The 17,327-nt window shown below is 41.6% G+C and overlaps 2 protein-coding genes across 4 annotated transcripts in view; one reads left to right on the top strand and one right to left on the bottom strand.

Moving 5' to 3' along the window:
* Nucleotides 1–28: 28 nt before the first annotated feature.
* On the top strand, nucleotides 29–6,181 carry guk1b (guanylate kinase 1b). 2 transcript variants are annotated; one of them, XM_042516594.2, is made up of 9 exons: nucleotides 29–185; nucleotides 1,339–1,454; nucleotides 1,690–1,731; nucleotides 2,906–3,031; nucleotides 4,147–4,243; nucleotides 4,984–5,122; nucleotides 5,423–5,507; nucleotides 5,585–5,670; nucleotides 5,836–6,181. In XM_042516594.2, the coding sequence occupies exons 2-9, from the start codon at nucleotides 1,343–1,345 to the stop codon at nucleotides 5,866–5,868; spliced, it is 720 nt and encodes a 239-aa protein (XP_042372528.1). In that variant the 5' UTR covers nucleotides 29–185; nucleotides 1,339–1,342; the 3' UTR covers nucleotides 5,869–6,181. The 2 variants fall into 2 exon arrangements, with proteins under 2 accessions (XP_042372528.1, XP_087933867.1); XM_088077741.1 differs by lacking the exon at nucleotides 2,906–3,031.
* Nucleotides 6,182–6,551: 370 nt separating this feature from the next.
* obscna (obscurin, cytoskeletal calmodulin and titin-interacting RhoGEF a) overlaps nucleotides 6,552–17,327 on the bottom strand; it is a 50,175-nt gene continuing 39,399 nt past the window's right edge. For both annotated transcript variants that reach the window (XM_088077738.1, XM_088077739.1), the window contains 21 exons: nucleotides 16,966–17,134; nucleotides 16,719–16,806; nucleotides 16,431–16,631; nucleotides 16,282–16,342; nucleotides 16,116–16,193; nucleotides 15,850–16,022; nucleotides 15,632–15,658; nucleotides 15,352–15,504; nucleotides 14,720–14,765; nucleotides 14,549–14,626; nucleotides 12,618–14,361; nucleotides 12,322–12,450; nucleotides 12,086–12,208; nucleotides 11,737–11,904; nucleotides 11,409–11,514; nucleotides 10,904–11,143; nucleotides 9,298–9,521; nucleotides 9,163–9,177; nucleotides 8,837–8,933; nucleotides 7,437–7,586; nucleotides 6,552–7,301 (listed from right to left, as the gene is read on the bottom strand). In XM_088077738.1, the coding sequence (XP_087933864.1) occupies nucleotides 7,121–7,301; nucleotides 7,437–7,586; nucleotides 8,837–8,933; nucleotides 9,163–9,177; nucleotides 9,298–9,521; nucleotides 10,904–11,143; nucleotides 11,409–11,514; nucleotides 11,737–11,904; nucleotides 12,086–12,208; nucleotides 12,322–12,450; nucleotides 12,618–14,361; nucleotides 14,549–14,626; nucleotides 14,720–14,765; nucleotides 15,352–15,504; nucleotides 15,632–15,658; nucleotides 15,850–16,022; nucleotides 16,116–16,193; nucleotides 16,282–16,342; nucleotides 16,431–16,631; nucleotides 16,719–16,806; nucleotides 16,966–17,134 (4,251 nt within the window). In that variant the 3' untranslated portion in view covers nucleotides 6,552–7,120. The remainder of the gene's footprint in view (nucleotides 7,302–7,436; nucleotides 7,587–8,836; nucleotides 8,934–9,162; nucleotides 9,178–9,297; nucleotides 9,522–10,903; nucleotides 11,144–11,408; nucleotides 11,515–11,736; nucleotides 11,905–12,085; nucleotides 12,209–12,321; nucleotides 12,451–12,617; nucleotides 14,362–14,548; nucleotides 14,627–14,719; nucleotides 14,766–15,351; nucleotides 15,505–15,631; nucleotides 15,659–15,849; nucleotides 16,023–16,115; nucleotides 16,194–16,281; nucleotides 16,343–16,430; nucleotides 16,632–16,718; nucleotides 16,807–16,965; nucleotides 17,135–17,327) is intronic.

The following is a 17,327-nucleotide window of genomic DNA, read 5'->3' as shown; positions in this document are numbered from 1 at the left end:
TGCATACATGTGATTGGTCAGTGAGCTGAAGGGAGGTGGTGGTAATTCAGACTGACAGTGAGCTGCTTCAGTGAATCAAACACGCACACACAAACACACACACTCATTGTAGTCCATTAAGAAGCCTGGCTAAAGAATCATCTGCTACTGAACGTTTCGACGACACAGACTGTTCAGGAGGAAAGGTAAGATGAAACTTTTCGCCTACAAAATAATTGTTTTTTTACTAATGTGATTAATGTGAGTTTCAATTTGAAAACCTCAACTCAAAGGAGAGCTGCATTTTAATTTTTTTGCACTGTACAGCTAAGACAGCATGTCCTACTACACATCTATGATATATGTTTGTACAGTATTTGTTTGCTGCTTACATATTTTAAATGCTCTGCAGTTTTCTGTTGGTGTGCAGTAAATGTTCAGTCACTGCAGGATCTTGCATTTAGGGTTTCACTTTGCAAAGGCTCCTTCATGTGATTACATCTAGTTTGAAATCTGTTAACTGTTTTTATGAGTGACTAAATGTTCAGCAAGGTTGAGGACAAAGGGAACCAAAATGGATGGTTTGCAATTTATTGACCTTTTTAGCTGTTCTTTTCTAAAACTGTGGGGGAAAGCAGTGAATAATCCATAATAGGAAAATGTGAAAGGGAGCTATTGGGTGTTTTTTGACTGTATTTGTACTTAATTGTATTAATGTGGATTATAAATGAATTTATTCAGCAGCGTTCCCTGAAATATCATCCTCTCTCAGCGCAGCAGCCAAATAGGTCACCTGTCCTGCACCCTTTGTGCCGCCTGGCCCAGATCCAATTAATTCTGCTGACTGACCTGCCATGACTTCATTAACAGGCACTCTTAACATTAACCCCTGGGCCTCTGGCTGTCTAACGAGTCAGCAATTAGGACGTGGACGTGCTGAAATATTTCAATTAAGGAAATAGGAATTTCCTAAGTGTCGATTAATTATGAGTGGAGATTAAAGCCACAATAATGTCGGGGCAAAGGCCGGCTTTTAACCCTTGATGTGCGTGTTGGAAGGTTTCTTCCTGAGAGCGTAGTGGTAGAGGGAAGCTTGGATCAAAGGATAATCCTTTCTACACCTTCGGCCATTTGAAGGGAGAGCTGGTGAGCTTTACCAGCAGAGCAGCAGAACTGTTTATGTAGAAAAGAAGTTAAAAGAAGTTTGAGTAAAATACTCAAAAGGGCAAAAATCATCTATTACAAGTTATTTTCTGAAAAAAATGATTCCTACATAAAATGCATTGTCCCATTTCACACTCTAGATTGACACTGAAAGATATCATTTTGATTTCCTTTTAATGTCTCCGTCTGTCTCAGAACAATGTCAGGACCGAGGCCCCTGGTGCTGAGTGGCCCCTCTGGAGCAGGGAAGAGCACTCTGATGAAGAAGTTGATGAAGGATCATGAGGGCATCTTTGGATTCAGCGTGTCACGTACGTTTGTGTGCCAAGTGGTTATCGGCTTCCTCCTGTCTGAGGAGGAAGTGGGACAGCAGTCACAGTGTCTCGGCTTGATGGTCTAATTCTGAACCTGCTGATAGATTTTGTGTCAGGCTACACCAGTAAATCTTTTAAGATTTTGCAGCAATTCCACTCAAAAAGCAACATTACTGATGATCCATCACCTTATTTCAGGGCGGGTTTTAATGATGAAATCCTCTCCTTACAGACACAACAAGAAACCCTCGACCAGGAGAGGAGGATGGAAAAGGTACAGTAGTTCTGCTTCAAAACAGACTCATTGTGACAGTCTTTAGTATCTGCACAGGTGCCACAAGTGGTTGTTTGATGCTTTTAGCACCTTCACACGGTGGTAGGACCATCATGCTCTGGGACTCAGCCCTGGACTTGATTTGAATGTGTAGAACTGTGCAGGCCAGCCATTAGGAACTATGGACACGGAGACAAGAACAGTTTCCAAATTTGGCCCCTCATCCACCCATCCTTACCAATTATAAAAATAAACTAAAATACTACAATACACAATTTAGAAAAATGACAATGCAACTTTTTTTACTCACCAAAATGTTGCCTAAATTTGGAGTATAATTATTCTCTTCCTAAAAAGATGACATGGTTGGTACCGGGTTTCATATGCCAGTATCTTTACTAGCTTTAAAACTTAGCCTGATACAGGGGATTTTATTTGCTGGTCCGTCAACCTTTTGCAATGTTCAGTTTCAGCCACCATACCTTGTGCTTTATCGCACTACTTTTGGCCATTGCCTCTCTGTTCCTGTCATTTTCTTGCTCTCTCTGTACTCTGGCTTTTCTTTTTTAAGCTCTTGATTTTTGGTGTAGTATTTTGATTTGGCTGGTCAGGCTGCAGCTCTGTGAACATCTGTAAATTAGTGGCATGTGTGTAAATTGTTGTTTTTGATTCCGTTAAAAGGATAACTTGTGCATTTTTCAGCCTGGACCATATTTAATGTGCATATGTGTCCATGAGACTGATAAGAACAACAATTTTTGAAATTGGTCCAGCAGAAATTGGGTAGCAGCTGCAATTTAAGCTTAAGCAGCAATTGTATCTCCATTAAAAGTGGTAAAAATGTTTTTGCCACAGACAGGCTCAGATTATCATTTTAAGTTGTTGAAGTGTCTTTGTACCTTTTGCTTGATCCGATTCTGTTTTTTATTGTCTGGTCAAATGAAAGTCAGTAGACCTTTGCAGGCCTTCAGAGCTCAAACTGTGATAAAAGTGCATATTGCACATCTGTTTCTGTGCAGTGTTTCCCCACTTCCCCTACCTTCCTGGTTTAAAATAATATCCACAGCACTTCTTACTCCCAAGTGAACTGCACGAATAGTTTTGTACCCCCTGTATAGCTTCCTTGATAGAAAGGCATAAACCTCTTTCTGTGCCTTTTTTGCTTTCTCCATAGGCCTGAACAAGCTCCCCATGCTTCTGGGGGCTACTTTACTGCCTGTAGCAGCCGTCTTATCCTCTGAAGACTTAGAAAAGTCAGCCTCATTATCGTGTCCAAATGAATCAGAAACCACAGATAAAGGTGACCTCAGTGTGATTCCTGATCACAGTATTTTAAAGCAGAGGGGTTACTTTCATCCTGGCATGCTGTCATTTGAATCAGACTCAGACATGTGACAAACAAAAGGATAAAGAAAAGCGTTTAATGATCTAAGGAATCAGGATCAGACAGTTTACACTTTGGAGTAAAAAGCTTTTGAAAATAGCCCCCTGTGACGCCTCAGTAGTGATTCCCATTTCCAGTCCCGTGAGGTTTTGTGTCCCATTTCCCTGTTTGGCTGATGGAGAACTGATGATTTGCAACAAGATATTAGCATCACAGGAGGAGGATTCATAATGTGAATTTATACAGGGAAAATATTTATTTGTACTAACATCACTGGACACTGAATTGATTTTTTTTTTTTTATTAATCTAGAACACAACTTTGAACTTTGCTCACTTTGGGCCAAACTTAAGTTTTGATCTTGCATAGAAATATTTAATATACTGCAGTTTTCCTGCATGCAGTTAAAAAGTAATTTCTGCCCTGGTTTTAGGCTTATTATCTATTTGTTTACAGCACTGCCACCTCGTAATCTATCCAGTGTTTCCTTTCAGATTGTTGCTTCAGTCTGAACAAACTCCTTCGTGTTCTCGTGCTAATGATCGTGTGCTATCACAGTGTCCATCAGTCCTAGAAGTAGTAACTTGTTTGTTTCTAAAACTCTGCTGTTTTAGATCCCTCAGAAGTTTTGATGTTGTGAAGACTTAGGCGTAAGAATCTGGTATGGACAAAATAATGTGCTCTATACTCTATGTTAATATAAATAAAACATTTATCAATTTTGCATGCTTTTACCTTAGATAATGACTGCATCCTACACACACACAGTCTCAAAACTAGCTCAGCGGAGAACATTCATTGAACACACACTATTAGATAAGCAAAAAACATTATCCAGTAAATTGTAAACATTAAGTTGGGCCCATGTGCCTGGATTTTCTTTAGTTTTGGGTGCGATCACTGCTATGCTTATTGTTTATTTTGATACACCCTGACTCATTTTTCACTAAAAGCTGTAGTATGTGTTAATTTGATTTGCATCACCTGTTTTCAATCAGAGCTAAATTCATGATTAAAGTTGCATCTTACAGACTACCACTACACGACGAGAGAGGCCATGCAGGAGGCAATTGACAACGGAGAGTTCATCGAAAATGCTGAGTTTTCTGGCAACATGTATGGAACAAGGTAAATATTTTCACCATATAATCAAAAACCACCATAAAAACATCAGATTTATATGCAGAATCACTGACATTTCTATTTTTTTGTACACATTATATCCAGTTATGTCACCTTCTTTGAACATTTTAAACCCAAAGGCGTTTCATTTCCGATAAACATTTGAGGGACATGTGTTAGCAAGTTGCCCACTTGCAAAAAATGAGCTTCATCTATATAGTGTTTATATCAGTGTTTTTCAGCAGTCTAAATGCTGTTTCATAAACATTTCCACCCACAGGATGAAAATTTGAAAAAATACCACAAAGTATCAATGTCACTGATAGTTATTTAAATTAATTCGGTTTAAATAAAGACTATCGTCTTATATAAGAGACCCTCAGGCCTGGCCGAAGGGATCAAGAGGATATATAATAGCCCGGTGGCAGATGGTGGAGCTTTAACCCTTCTTAGGTCAAAATGAGCAACGCTGCAGCTCAGCACTGTGTGTGTCACGTTTAATCTCTTCCTCTTATTCTGAATATAACAAACAGTCACCACAGTGCGAGTCTGAGCAGATTGGATCAATGCAGCGATCCTCTTAACTTGGTCACTGTGTGTTAGAGGCACAAAAATGACACGATGACACTCTCAATACCTGTTGGGACATTTTCAAGCCCCTCCATGTTCAGATGTTTCATCCTAACTGTTCAAAAACCCTCCTGTTTTATATGACTTTCTGATACAGCAATGTTTTGATTTTCTAGTAAAGCTGCCATCGAAGACGTGCTGGCCAAGAACCTAATCTGCATCTTAGATGTGGACATCCAGGGAGTGAAGAGGATTAAAGAGACTGACCTAAACCCCATCTACATCTCCATCCAGCCTCCCTCCATGGAGATCCTGGTAAGTGTCCAACTCAATATGTTGCATCCATATAAAATATTGCAATATTTCAAGATTTGTTCTTGCCTGTGAAGAGTCAGCTGTCAAAGAGTGAGAAAAAGTGGTAATTTTGATTGCTATATGCAGTTAATACCTAGATTTATTTTGGAAAAATGAATAAAAACAAGATAGTGAGGGACAAAATGGATCTGAGATAAATAAGATATAAAATATACGACTTTGTGAGGCATGTGAGCTGCAGAAATGATAGCTGTGTTGTACTCTTGGGTGAAATATATCTTTTTTCATCGTCTTTCTCAGGAAAAACGTCTGAGGGACAGACAGACAGAAACAGAGGAGAGTTTACAGAAACGGCTGGAGGCGGCACGCATGGATATGGAGCTCAGTAAGTTTCTCTGCAGTTTTCCTCCAACATGACACTGTAATAAAGACAACAAGCAGCTGATCCAAATCTCTTCATAGGCAACGAGCCCGGAGTGTTTGATGTTGTTATCATCAATGATGACTTAGAGAGGGCTTACGAGGAGCTTAAAGACATCCTCAGCGATGTGAGTAAAACCATAAAATATCATTGCGCTCATTTGTTTCATAAGTATATTGATACTCCTGTCTAACAGCTGCTCCACAAACCATTTTATCTCCCTGATGCTCTGAGCAGCAACATGCTTTAAACGTACGAAATGTAAAAGTGTACCTCATTTCTCTTTAAACAGGAAATCCAAAAAGTCAAGGAGGCCAAATCATAAGAAGCAAACAGCCTTTCTGCTGCTGGACAGAAGCGCCAACACACCCTGCAAACTCAAAATAAACTTTCATTTGGAGAAGTTTGTCTTTTACCCTCTGCGTTACATGGTCGGAGGTTTGCTCAGTACATAACGCTCAGTGAAGAAAGAAAAGACGGACTTTGAATTGAAGGATGTTTGTTCTTGACAGAGAGAGAATGGGGGGGATTTGTGTTAGATTTAATAAATTAAGTGGTTGATTTAGACGTAAACATCTGACCCATACATCTCTGCCAGCCGACTCAGCTGCCCTGTAAAAGAAAAACAACAACCGATACAACCGATACAGATACAACCGCCAAATCCACAGCTACATTTGGTGTTTGTAAGCTAAAGTTTGGCACTGGCTGACACACAAGTGTGGAGTACACATCAGTCAGTACCTCACTGCAAATATTCTGTAGTTACACTTATATTTATTTGTTTTGTTTAAGTTTAATACAGTAGAAATAAATCCCCTCATAGTTGAGTGTTTCACTGTTATCAGTTGTATTGTTATTTAAATAATTACTCACATGCTGCATATTATTCAATTATGACAGAAGTTTATGCATCTGAGATAAAAAAAAAAAATCACTGCATAAATTACATTTAACATCTGCATGTATGCTTCCGTGTTGAATAAAGAATGCGAGGACGATGACGACTGACCACTATTGTGCCATTTAATGAATCTTTCATTCATCAACTCATTTGGGCAGGTGACTGACCCATATATTATGAGGCATTCAACAAAGCATAGAAATCTAATCGAGTTCCCATTTGTACAATATAACTTTAAGGCAAAAATGTATACATTTTTAAATAAAATATGTCACTCAGAAAAAAGATCTGCTTTCTGTATGAAGAAGAAAAGCACAGAAAACAGTTTTAAGGCCAAACACGTGCATCTGTCTGATACCAAGAAGCAACCAACAGTTTCTAATGTCACAAAATCTGAATTTTACAACTCATGCGCTCTTTAACTAAAACTCATCCCTGGTATGTTTCCATATAAACCAAAAGCACACTCACATATAGAAGCCAATGGATAATGAATTTTGAAACACTCATTAAGACGCATCACATTTTCAAAATCAGAAGATACTAAAATGATTTCAGAAATCTGTCCTGGCTCCAACGAGCCACAAAAGAAGCTGAAAAGAAGCAAGCTGGTTGTAAAGATGCAGACTTTTTAGGGCAAGCTTCTGGTAAGTGAAACCCTCGCAGTTTTGCTTTACTGGAAAAAGGGACCCTGAAGCTTGGTGCGGACCTGGTCTCGTTTCTCCTCCTTCTGTTTGAGGTAATCCTTAAGCTTGTCTGTGGAGAAACAAACTTTGGAGTGCCGGCCTTTGTGTGGGGCTCGGTGGGCTCGCAGCCACGGGTTCTGGAGACACTCGGCTGCAGTGGGTCTCCCCCTACAAAGTTTTTATCACATTAGAATAATATCAGAATATACACATTTCATTAACAATATGTTCCCAACGTACAAATACAAAGTTTCACACAAACACGCTTTCTGTTGTGAACTACATTTTAAGAGAGATACTCACCAGGATTTGTTGTTCAGGCTGCTCTTCATGAAGTTTAAGGCTCCCTCTGACAGACCGGGGTAACAACGCCCAAACTGGATCTTTCCTTTCCTGATGTTTTTGTCTTGCTCCCAGCTGTGCTCAGCATGGAACGGGCTGTCGGCACTCAACCTGGTGAAGACAGGAAAGAGAATACAAAAAAAAACCAAAAACATTGTGTTTTACCAAATTACTTTATAATTTAGCATCTCAGCACCACAAAAGATACAGTCAGTTGGTAAACATTTCATTGTGGTGAGGTGCTCTCTCTTCCAGTCTGTCAGTGTGATCATGTAGTGCTGCTGAACGCAGCCTCAGGCCTCACTCCTCCCCAACCACTCCCCTCATCAAGGTCTGATCATACACGGCCTTGTTGGCAAAGCTCAGTATTTTGGCCTCTCCTTGAAGTGTGGCTGGATGTGCTGCTGCAGGTACGTGTAGCCGATTAGACTTCAGATGGACAATCAAATTATTTCTCTGCACACTTATTTTCCTGCATTTTGTTTAGAGGAGCTTTGATTGCTTGCTGGCTGCACATGATGCATGAAGAATACCCAGCTGCCCTGCTTACCTTGGTGAGTCGGGTCCCACAATGCACATTTCAGCAAACAGCATGGTTAAACCTGTTAATTTTCTTTAGGTTAAGCTGCTGCTGTTTTTTAGCCCTTTTAGAATTTTACTCTAGAATTTAACTCTTTTTTGCCCGCTGTCTAGCTGTTTATGTTGATTAGCCACATAGTTTTGTTCAGATTATACTTATTTTGTTATTATTAAACCAGCTGGGTGGTTTGTTTTTAGTTCTTTTGTATTTTTCTTTCAGTGAGGCGGAGTGCCATCTTTTTGGGAGGCTAGGTCCCTTCACTTATTGCATGCAAGTAGGAGCACAGGTACCACAGTCTGCCTCTGCAAGTGGCCTCGGCTCACTTTCCTTAGTTTTGTTAGGTTATGCCTAAGTTGGACTGCATTTTATTCAATTTGTGATTTTAGATTTTTTATCCCTGCTTTTTTTTAAAATAAATTGTAATAAAGTAATATTTTTAATTCCCCTCCCTTATCACCACTAGCCAACTTTTTTTGCATTTGTTTCCAATATAAGACTATTACTGTATTTTTTAAATCACAAATGTTACTACCAGCTTAAGAATTTAAAGTTGAATCATTGATGTTGAATCACATGATTTTTAGAGTATCTCAGTATTTGGTCTGCCCTCCTCTTTATGAGTAGATATGAGTGCCATATAATCCATACCATAGATGGAAGGGATGCAACTTGTACAAAATCTGATCCTTTAGTACAAAGGGAATAAGTTGGCCGAAGCCACAAACTCTCCTAAATCTGTTTGCATTTTGTGCAGCTAATTCATCTGTGCATCTCTACTTACATGATGAAGGACAGAACTCCAATAGCCCAGATGTCCGTTTCAGGCCCGACACCTTGACCCTCAAGGATTTCCGGAGCTTTAGGAAGGACAATATAAACTGACAAAACAGACAGAAACGGGATATTGTTCATAAAGAGTTGTGCTGTTACTGGCAATGCCACATTCACTCACATGCTTATTTTTTTAATTAAGAAAATGACTCAAAACTAGAAAGAGATTAAAAAAGATAGAAAATAGACTTGTTAGGCTATGGTAGCTAGGATCAGCTGAGGTGGGTGAAGTTAGGCTGAATTATTTCCATCCATCCGTCCTCAATGAATGTGTACCTTTGCCGCGGCAGTCTGTTGGAGGCCATGACAGTCAAAGGTTTAGTGTACTAGAAGAATCTACGACAATGCAGGCATCAAAATCTTTCACACTTTAGTTTGACTTTTGAAATCAAACTGGTCAGACATCAGTACCTTTGCTCTCCGACAGGCCGTGAATGTGCTCGACGTTGAGAGGCTGACCAGGTGTGAAGGACAGAGCCGTGCCCAAGTCAACTATCTTCAGGTGGTTACAATCATCCACCAGCATGTTGTCAGACTTCAGGTCCAGGTGGACGACTCGACGGCTGTGGAGGTAATCGACCGCACTCAGAATCTGAACCAGCAGCTCGCCAACGTTAGACTCTGCGTACAGATCTCTGAAAGGGCACGAACACAGAAAGACAGGTTTCTTAGGTTTAACTACATTATGTTAAGGATCATCACAAATGGCTTCTGGGTGCATAGAAATAACCTCTTTGACAAAGGTCTGCCAGAGGAAATGGATAATAAAAAGCAAGATATTACATTGATTTGTTACAATAAGTGTCCATATGCCATCTGGAAATTCATACATCTGAATTCAGTGTTTACTTTGATTTGTGCAGATTATCTTAAAACTGCTCAAAATGTGTTTAAATCACATGAAAACAGCTGTACTTCTCATTAAAAAATCGGTTTGGTCGTGTGTCTGTATGTCTGTCCGCAGCTAAACTTGCAAACTACTGGAACCATCAACCTAATATCACATTTATGCTCAAGGAGCTCTCGTGGTTGCGATGAACTGTTCAACTGTTGATAAACTTGTTTTATAGCATCATTGACTGCTGGCTCCTTACTCCTCTTAATGCAGCCGGCCATGAACATTGTTTAATATTTGGTTGAATTTAGGTCCTGAGATCAGGTGAGCGAACTTCAATGTCAGTACAACTACTAATGACAACGTCAGTTTAACGTATAATACTGACATCAGATTATGCTGATATTTCATAGGTTTTAAGTTGTGTTAAGTAACCGTCATCCTCCAAAAGTCTCATGCCCATGTAACCTAAACATTCAAAAACATAATTTGTAAAATATGGAGAACAATACCCAGCATTTGTAAAATATAAAGTGAACGTCCACACAACGTGAAGTTTTAACTTAAATTTAACGTCTATTGAGTCCAGCATCTTTCTGACGTCATAATGGTGTATGTGCCAGCTAGAAACTGGCTGGTAGGGGCCAGAAGTGATTAACAAATTCGCTCAGCAAAAGGCTTTTCTGGCAGTCAGCTTGGTTAAAAACGAGCCGCTATGTCTGCATGTCTGCCATAGTTTGTCCTTTGTCATGGCTCAAAAACTGACATACGAAGAAAAGTCTGGTCCCATTTTGATTTGATGATCTGTGTATGTATATATGTGGTGTGTGTGTGTGTGTGTGTGTGTGTGTGTGTGTGTGTGTGTGTGTACACATGTGGGGAGATTGTGTCTGAGGTTTGTCTCCATATGGCTTGTCTCCTCTGGTTAGTTGATAATATAACTTGCATATTGTTTCCCCTTCATTTCACAAATGTCCGACATAGATCTGCAGTCTACTGAGTGCACTTTTGTAGTGTTTGTTTTTTCTCCACCTCTCTTTTTAGAATAATTACAGCATCTTATTTTGAAACTGAATGGTGGTCACTTCTTTCTGCATTATCTCTCCTACTTGATGTTGCTCCTCAGTGTATAAATCCACACGCAAACAGTTTGGTCTGTGTGTTTCTCAAGCCTTCTTTTACCTCATTGCCAGACTGTGGAGCAGCTCCTTGCCAGGACAGAGCTCCTCCACCAACACCAGGTAACGGGAGGTGAAATAGGCGGCGTGCAGCTGCACCAGGTGAGTGTGATGAAGCCTCTTCAGCAGCTGGTATTCCCTCAGCACCAGCTGTCTCTGCTCTGCCTGATATGGGGTGATTTTAGCAGCAAACACTTGGCTGGTCTCAACATCCCTGCACACGGTAACTACACTGAAACGGCCCCTGTGAGAAAACAAAACAAAAGAGGTACAGAGAAAGCTGTACTGAGAAAAGGGAAATGGGAGGAACAAGATTAGACTATCCTTTATGGACTGCATCCCAGAGCTAATTCCAGTCCTTTGTGACACTGAATAAGCAGGTCAAGTCTGTTGGAAAACACTTGATTTTCTTTTACAAAGTAAATACTGGAGTAGTGAAAAAAATAACATGACAGCTAGGTTAACTATGGTTTTACTCAAAAAGGGCAACTTCGACTTAAAAATCCCACCTGTTGATCTCAGAGAGAAAACTGTAGTTCCTGTGTGCAGTCTGTTGTTCTGACCCAGTGACCTTTGACCCCAGTGACTCAGTCTGGATGAGAGGAATGTGGATCTCTGTACAACAGAGTAAATACAGGTGAAAACAATGTAACTCTCTTTGTGGTGCCCGTTTGTACATTTTTACAGTTGTTTTTTGTAAATCTGTATGTTGAAAACACCAATCCAGTGAAGATCTTAGATCAAAAATAGACTCTAAAAAATTGGGAAAAATTAAATGGATTTGATAACACATGTTTAACAGCAAACATGCAGCATATTGTGTTTGAGTTTTGTTGCCTTCAGGATGAGTTGCCATAACAACAGGTGCTGAAGCATCACTGAAAGGTCCTGCTCCTGTCTTGGTGATGCAGCCAATCCTGAACACATAAGAAGCTCCTCGGGGTAAGTCCTTTACCACAAAGCAGCTTTCAGTGACCTCCTCCGACAGAACCGTCCACTCCCCTCCTGACAAGGCACATAACACGTGGTTTACTTGGAAATCCACAACTTTTAATGGTCTTGATGCTCAAGCAATAGTGGTAGTCTAGCATAAAGTAAAAAACTAACATAAAAAAATTAATTTGGCTTCCTTTTAACACAAACCACCGATTACATTTGTGTTGCTGTGTTATCGCTGTGAACCCACCATCCGTACAGTACTGCACACAGTAGGTGACAGGGTCACTGGACTGAACTGGTTTCCAAACCAGCAGGACTCCACCTCCATCTAACTGGAAAACTTCAGCCTTGTTGGGACGGACCAGCAGATCTGGAAATCATGGCAAATAACAAACATAAACAGCCAGGCTTATAGTAAAATTACGATTTTTAACCATTTTGGACTAGAAATACATAATCAACAGAATGCAGCTTATTCACAACCTTTTGTCTTTCTGAATGCAGGTATTTTAAGAGAAGGCAGCAGTTTGGAGGTCCTCTTTTTTGGGCTCTCAAGACCAGAGCTACGATGCCTTTCAGGAGGGATGGGAGCGGATCCTTTAACTATTGGGCCTGTTGAATAAGACAAATAACACAAAAAGGAAAAAAACAATTGCTTGGATAAAATTTCTCACACAATATCTATATATTGTGTCGTTGGCTTTTCCTTAAAATGGTGCTGCTTAAATCAATTTTTATTTATTGATCAAATAAAATGAGTATGATTTCCAATAGCTCACCTCCTTTACTCACATCCTCCTTACTGGAGGACTTGGAGAACAGCTTGGTCAGACTCGAGGCTGAAGCTCTCATTTTCTTCCTCAAAGACATGGTAGGAGTGTCTGGCTTCATGATCTCTCCTAGTGTGGGTCCTAACTCTGTGTTGTCCAGCTGGGAGTATGAATGACCGGTCCAGGACTGCCTGCGGAAGATCCTCAGCAGTCCCAGCTTGGGTGATTTGCCTGTGGGTGGCCGGGCTTCGAGGGCTGGAGCGGACGCATGTCTCTGGAGGCCACCGCCCTCCTTCTTGTCCCGGGCTCTTGGGGGCCTCTCTGGGGCTTGCAGAGAGGACAGGCTGGGACTGGGGCTTGCTGTTAGTGGGGTTCCTGGCTGACCTCTACTGTTAATGGTTAAGTTAGGGTTGGAGCGAGTGCGGTTACGCGGCGGTGCCTGGGGAAATGAGCTTCTAGGTTTAACTTCTTGGAATGAGTGCCGGGATGGCGAAATCAGAGGCTCCCCCTGATCATCATACCCTTCAATCTCTCCTGATCTGTATCTTCCTCTGAGATGACCGTGACTCAGCTCCTCATAGGAGCCGAGTCTACTGGAAGACTCAGAGCCACCATGCTCCAAAATAGACGACTCAGCCAGAGACCCCTGGGAGCCGGCGAAGGTGTCGCCTGCTGCTCGCTCCTGATCCAACCTGGGGCTCATTCTGTCTCCAGTAAGGAGGCTTGAGGGAACAGACGATCCACCAGACATGCGACTCCCTTCTACTGGAGAGACGGAGCCTCGTCTTCTTGGGGGTCGCCGAGGGCTCGGGATGGCCAAACGGTTTCTCCCTGCCACTTCGTCATCTGTGAAATCTTCCTTTAGACTTTGGGAGCCTTCTTCTTCCCCTGACTTTGTCCGCGTGGGTGAGCTGGGAGATCGTCGAGAACTCTCATCAAGAGATCTGCTCCTCCGATGAGGGGGCACGTTTGTGTGGGCGAGGCTAACGCCACTGTCAAAGGAGCAGGACTTCTGCATTGTGGGCTGGACTGACCCTCGTCTCTGACCACGATTTGTTTCCGTCTCATCCTCCACGTATTCAATAAGAGGCTCGTTGAGACGTCCTGAAAAACTTCTCCGGAGTGGTTTCCGACCTCTTTCCTGCTTCTTGGCCTGAAATTTGTCCCGTAATGTCATGTGTCTGGCAGACATGGGGGAGAGCTGATGGGAGGTGCTGTAGAAAGTGCTTCGGATGACGCTGCCACGAGGAATACGACCTCCGTCACTCCCTGAGCCCTCGTCCCCATCAGATAGGTAGAGAGACTGACTGCTGTCCCTGCTGAACCTGCGCTCCCTTTGAGGAGTCTGCTGGCTCGACACATCTGATGACGCAACTGACTGCCTGCTCACACTCCGCTCTAGTACACTCCTCCTTCCCACCATCTCCACATCCTCTTCCTCCCCTAATGTCACTTCCTCTTCCTCCTCTGCATCCAGGTGGAGTTTGGCCAAAGAGTCGGGGATTTGCGCTCTCTCTGTCAAAGGATCATAGTCCTCCTCTGTTTCTTCCTCCTCCTCAGTCGGGCTGTAGTGCTGGAAAAAGTCCCAAGAGTCAGCTTCATCATACTCAGACGAGGAGCCGCTGCTCGGGGAGGTGCTGCTGTGTTCCTGGGGCTCTCGAGGCACCGTCACCGCAGTCTCTCTGAGTGGAGCATCCAGCAGCTCAGGGATATGTCTCAGTGTGAGAACTGACCCAATGCAAGTCAAAGAGCGCTAGCGAGAGAGATGGGAAAGATAGTGGTGAAGACAGATTTGACAATATGTTTTCTTGTAGGACATTATATGATCTACTTTGAATTAAACTCATGTAATCATCTTGAACTTCAGGACCGTCAGCATTTCAAGAACCTAGTCAGTGCCTTCCTTTATTCCCCAGAGGTCGATGTTTCAGTGAACTCACCTGCCATTTCCTTTTCGAGATGAAGATTTTCAAAGTCTTTGTGTTGATTTCATCAGTATCTTCTCCTGCATGTTCGTCCTGTAAACACACAAACAAGTGTTTAGTTGTTTTTTCTAAGTAGCACAGTAGTTTGTTTGATTAAAACACCTGACGTGCTGTATTTGCTCTCACCTGGAGCCATTGGTGGCTCAAGCACTCAAAGGCAGAAGGTCGTTTCCTACAGGGGAAAACAAAATTGGGAGTAGTCAGATGTGTGTTATGTTGCACTAAGAAACAATAGTGCTGTCGGGGTGTACTGGCGACCTGAGCCCACCACTACATCCCTGTAGCTGTTTGAAAACGAAACACTGGAGATGCTGAACAAATATTATATTATTCTACAAGGAATACTTTGATATTAACATTGATCAGATTACTGTTTGTTATGTGAAAGAGATGCTAGAACAGCAACAAAGAACGATCAGCCTGGTTAATGTAGTTTTATGCAGCTTTCAGTTACTTTTCATTAATTTTTTTATTTGCAATTTTTGTTGAGTCCCTCAAGATCTCAGTCTTGATCAGTGAGTGTTCAAAATGAGCTAAATGCAGTTTTACCAGGAATATAAACAACATGTGGTTTGTGTTATGTTTGACTTGTTGATTCAGAAATGGCATCGATGTCAGTAATGCAAAGAGACACCTTTATCCTCATTTGTTACATAAACTTGGACTTTGTTTCACTTGCACAAAATTTAGAAAATATCTCATGATGAAGAGACTGGATTGATGGGGCAGTGTAAGCAATATTAAATCAGGTTCCCTACTCTGGATCTGGCTGGAGGAGCATGTGGAGAAAGCTTTGAGCCTCAGGGCTCCTGTACGTCACATCAGGGGCGTCCCAGTTTAGGGTCCCCTCCCCGACCCTCAGCAGTGTGGCACGGTCCGTCTCACCCACAAAAGGGCATCGGCATACCAGACTTTAAAGAAAAAGATAACAACAGAAACTCATGTAATATGCACAGCTTTTTGATAAAATGTATATTGAAGATTTTGTAAAAAAAAAAAAAAAAAAAGAAAGAAAAAGAAAAGTGCAGTGATACGTACCAAATATAGGCTATAACACCTACAGACCTAGCAGAGAGAATAAGAGATATTAATGTCATTTTGTTTAATTTTGTGCTTTAATTTGCAATTGCACACAAATCATTTTAACTTCACTTAAAACTCTTTGTGACATTAGAGGTCTAGAAATTTACACACAATAAAATTCACAAAAGGTTTTTGCAAACACCATCTGATGCCAGATCAGTATAATAACTCACCAAATATCAGTGGCCACAGTCACTGGTTCTTGGTGAACAATCTCAGGGGCAACAAACTCTGGTGTACCAAACATGCTGTACTGGTGTCTGGACGTGTCTATTTCTTGGCAAAAGCCAAAGTCACAGATCTTGATCTCATCTCTGGGCGGATACACCATCAGGATATTATCAGGCTAAAGGGAAAATAAATAAAAATTGAGTTAAGGAGCACATAAAGAATAATGACAAAGTCAATAATGCGATGTTGACTGGACAGAAAATCTTACTTTAATGTCCAGATGCAAAATGTTCATGCTGTGAATGTGGCCGATTCCTTCAAGGATTTGCTGTATGTACGACTGAACCTGAAATGAAGTGTAGAATATTCGTTAGGAGATAAGCATCATATTTTCAGGATAAAATGGTTATGTAGGGAATAAATGTATCTTGCACCTCTTTCTCTGAGACCGATCCTTTCAGTAATAAATGGTCCAGAAGTCCATGAGAACAGCAGCTTAAAATGGTGTTAAAGAACTCAAACTCATAACCCCTTTTGAGGAAATAAAGAGAGATTATACTGTGTTATGTTACAGAAAGGATACATTTCTGTGATCAGCACAAGAGTACGTCTAGTACAGAAGAAGTCCAGCAGACAGGCCACTCTGGGGTGAGCCAGGCGGGACAGCAGGTCCCTCTCCTGGAAGGCCCTGGTCCGAGTGCTGCTCCGCAAAGGCAGAAATTTGGCAGCAAACACTTCCCCTGTTCGTCTGTGGATTACGCGCTTTACCACCCCGAAAGTTCCCCTAAAACACAGAAATGATGTTGATCATATCAAATATAAACAGGGGTCATGGGCAGGTCGGACTACATCATTATGAAGAACAGGTCACCTTCCAATTTCCTCGTGGACATCATAGACAGAAAATAACTTTCTTCTCTTCCCCAGCTCCACCTCTCTCTCCTGACACTCCAGTAGCCCTGCAGAGAAAAAAAATCTGGTTCGAACCAAAACTGAGGACAATATATTCATCACCTTTCTTACGATAATGCAATATTGTGACATCCTTCGCACCTAAGCTTTGCTGAGCATCTGTTGATCGAAAATAATGATGCACGGCAGCATTGTTGTTGTCTCACCTTCCTCCACTGTCAGCTCTGCCTGGCATGATGCGTGACCGGAGTCATTGTAGGCGAAGCAGGTGTATACGCCACTGTCCTCACCCTCTGGGCACACTATGGTCACTGAGCAGCGCGCACCATGCTGCACTATCTCCACATTCTCATTGGCTGTAAGCTCCTCTTCGTCCTCCAATCACAGAAAGAGTCAAGTTTTAATAGGGACAGCTACAAAGTGTATAAATACTGTTAAAACTTTTGTCTTGGTGCCCCTTTAAACAATGTTAACTCCTCCTGTGACCTCTGTGACCTCTAAAGGGTGGAAGTTGAACCCATAAAAATATGTAATGCTTAATTCTCAGAGGAAGCAGCATGACTGTAAA

The sequence above is a fragment of the Plectropomus leopardus genome, chromosome 5 (assembly GCF_026936395.1).
Source record: "Plectropomus leopardus strain MGB_pleo_1.0 chromosome 5, ASM2693639v1, whole genome shotgun sequence".
NCBI lineage: Eukaryota > Metazoa > Chordata > Actinopteri > Perciformes > Serranidae > Plectropomus > Plectropomus leopardus.
This window is presented reverse-complemented; position numbering and strand designations above follow the sequence as displayed.

Coding starts and splice junctions, on each gene's coding strand:
- guk1b (XM_042516594.2), top strand. CDS start 1,343: ATGTCAGGACCGAGGCCCCTGGTGCTGAGTGGCCCCTCTGGAGCAGGG. Junction 3,032..4,146: donor ATCAGAAACCACAGATAAAG/GTGACCTCAGTG, acceptor TGCATCTTACAG/ACTACCACTACACGACGAGA. Junction 5,671..5,835: donor TTAAAGACATCCTCAGCGAT/GTGAGTAAAACC, acceptor CTCTTTAAACAG/GAAATCCAAAAAGTCAAGGA.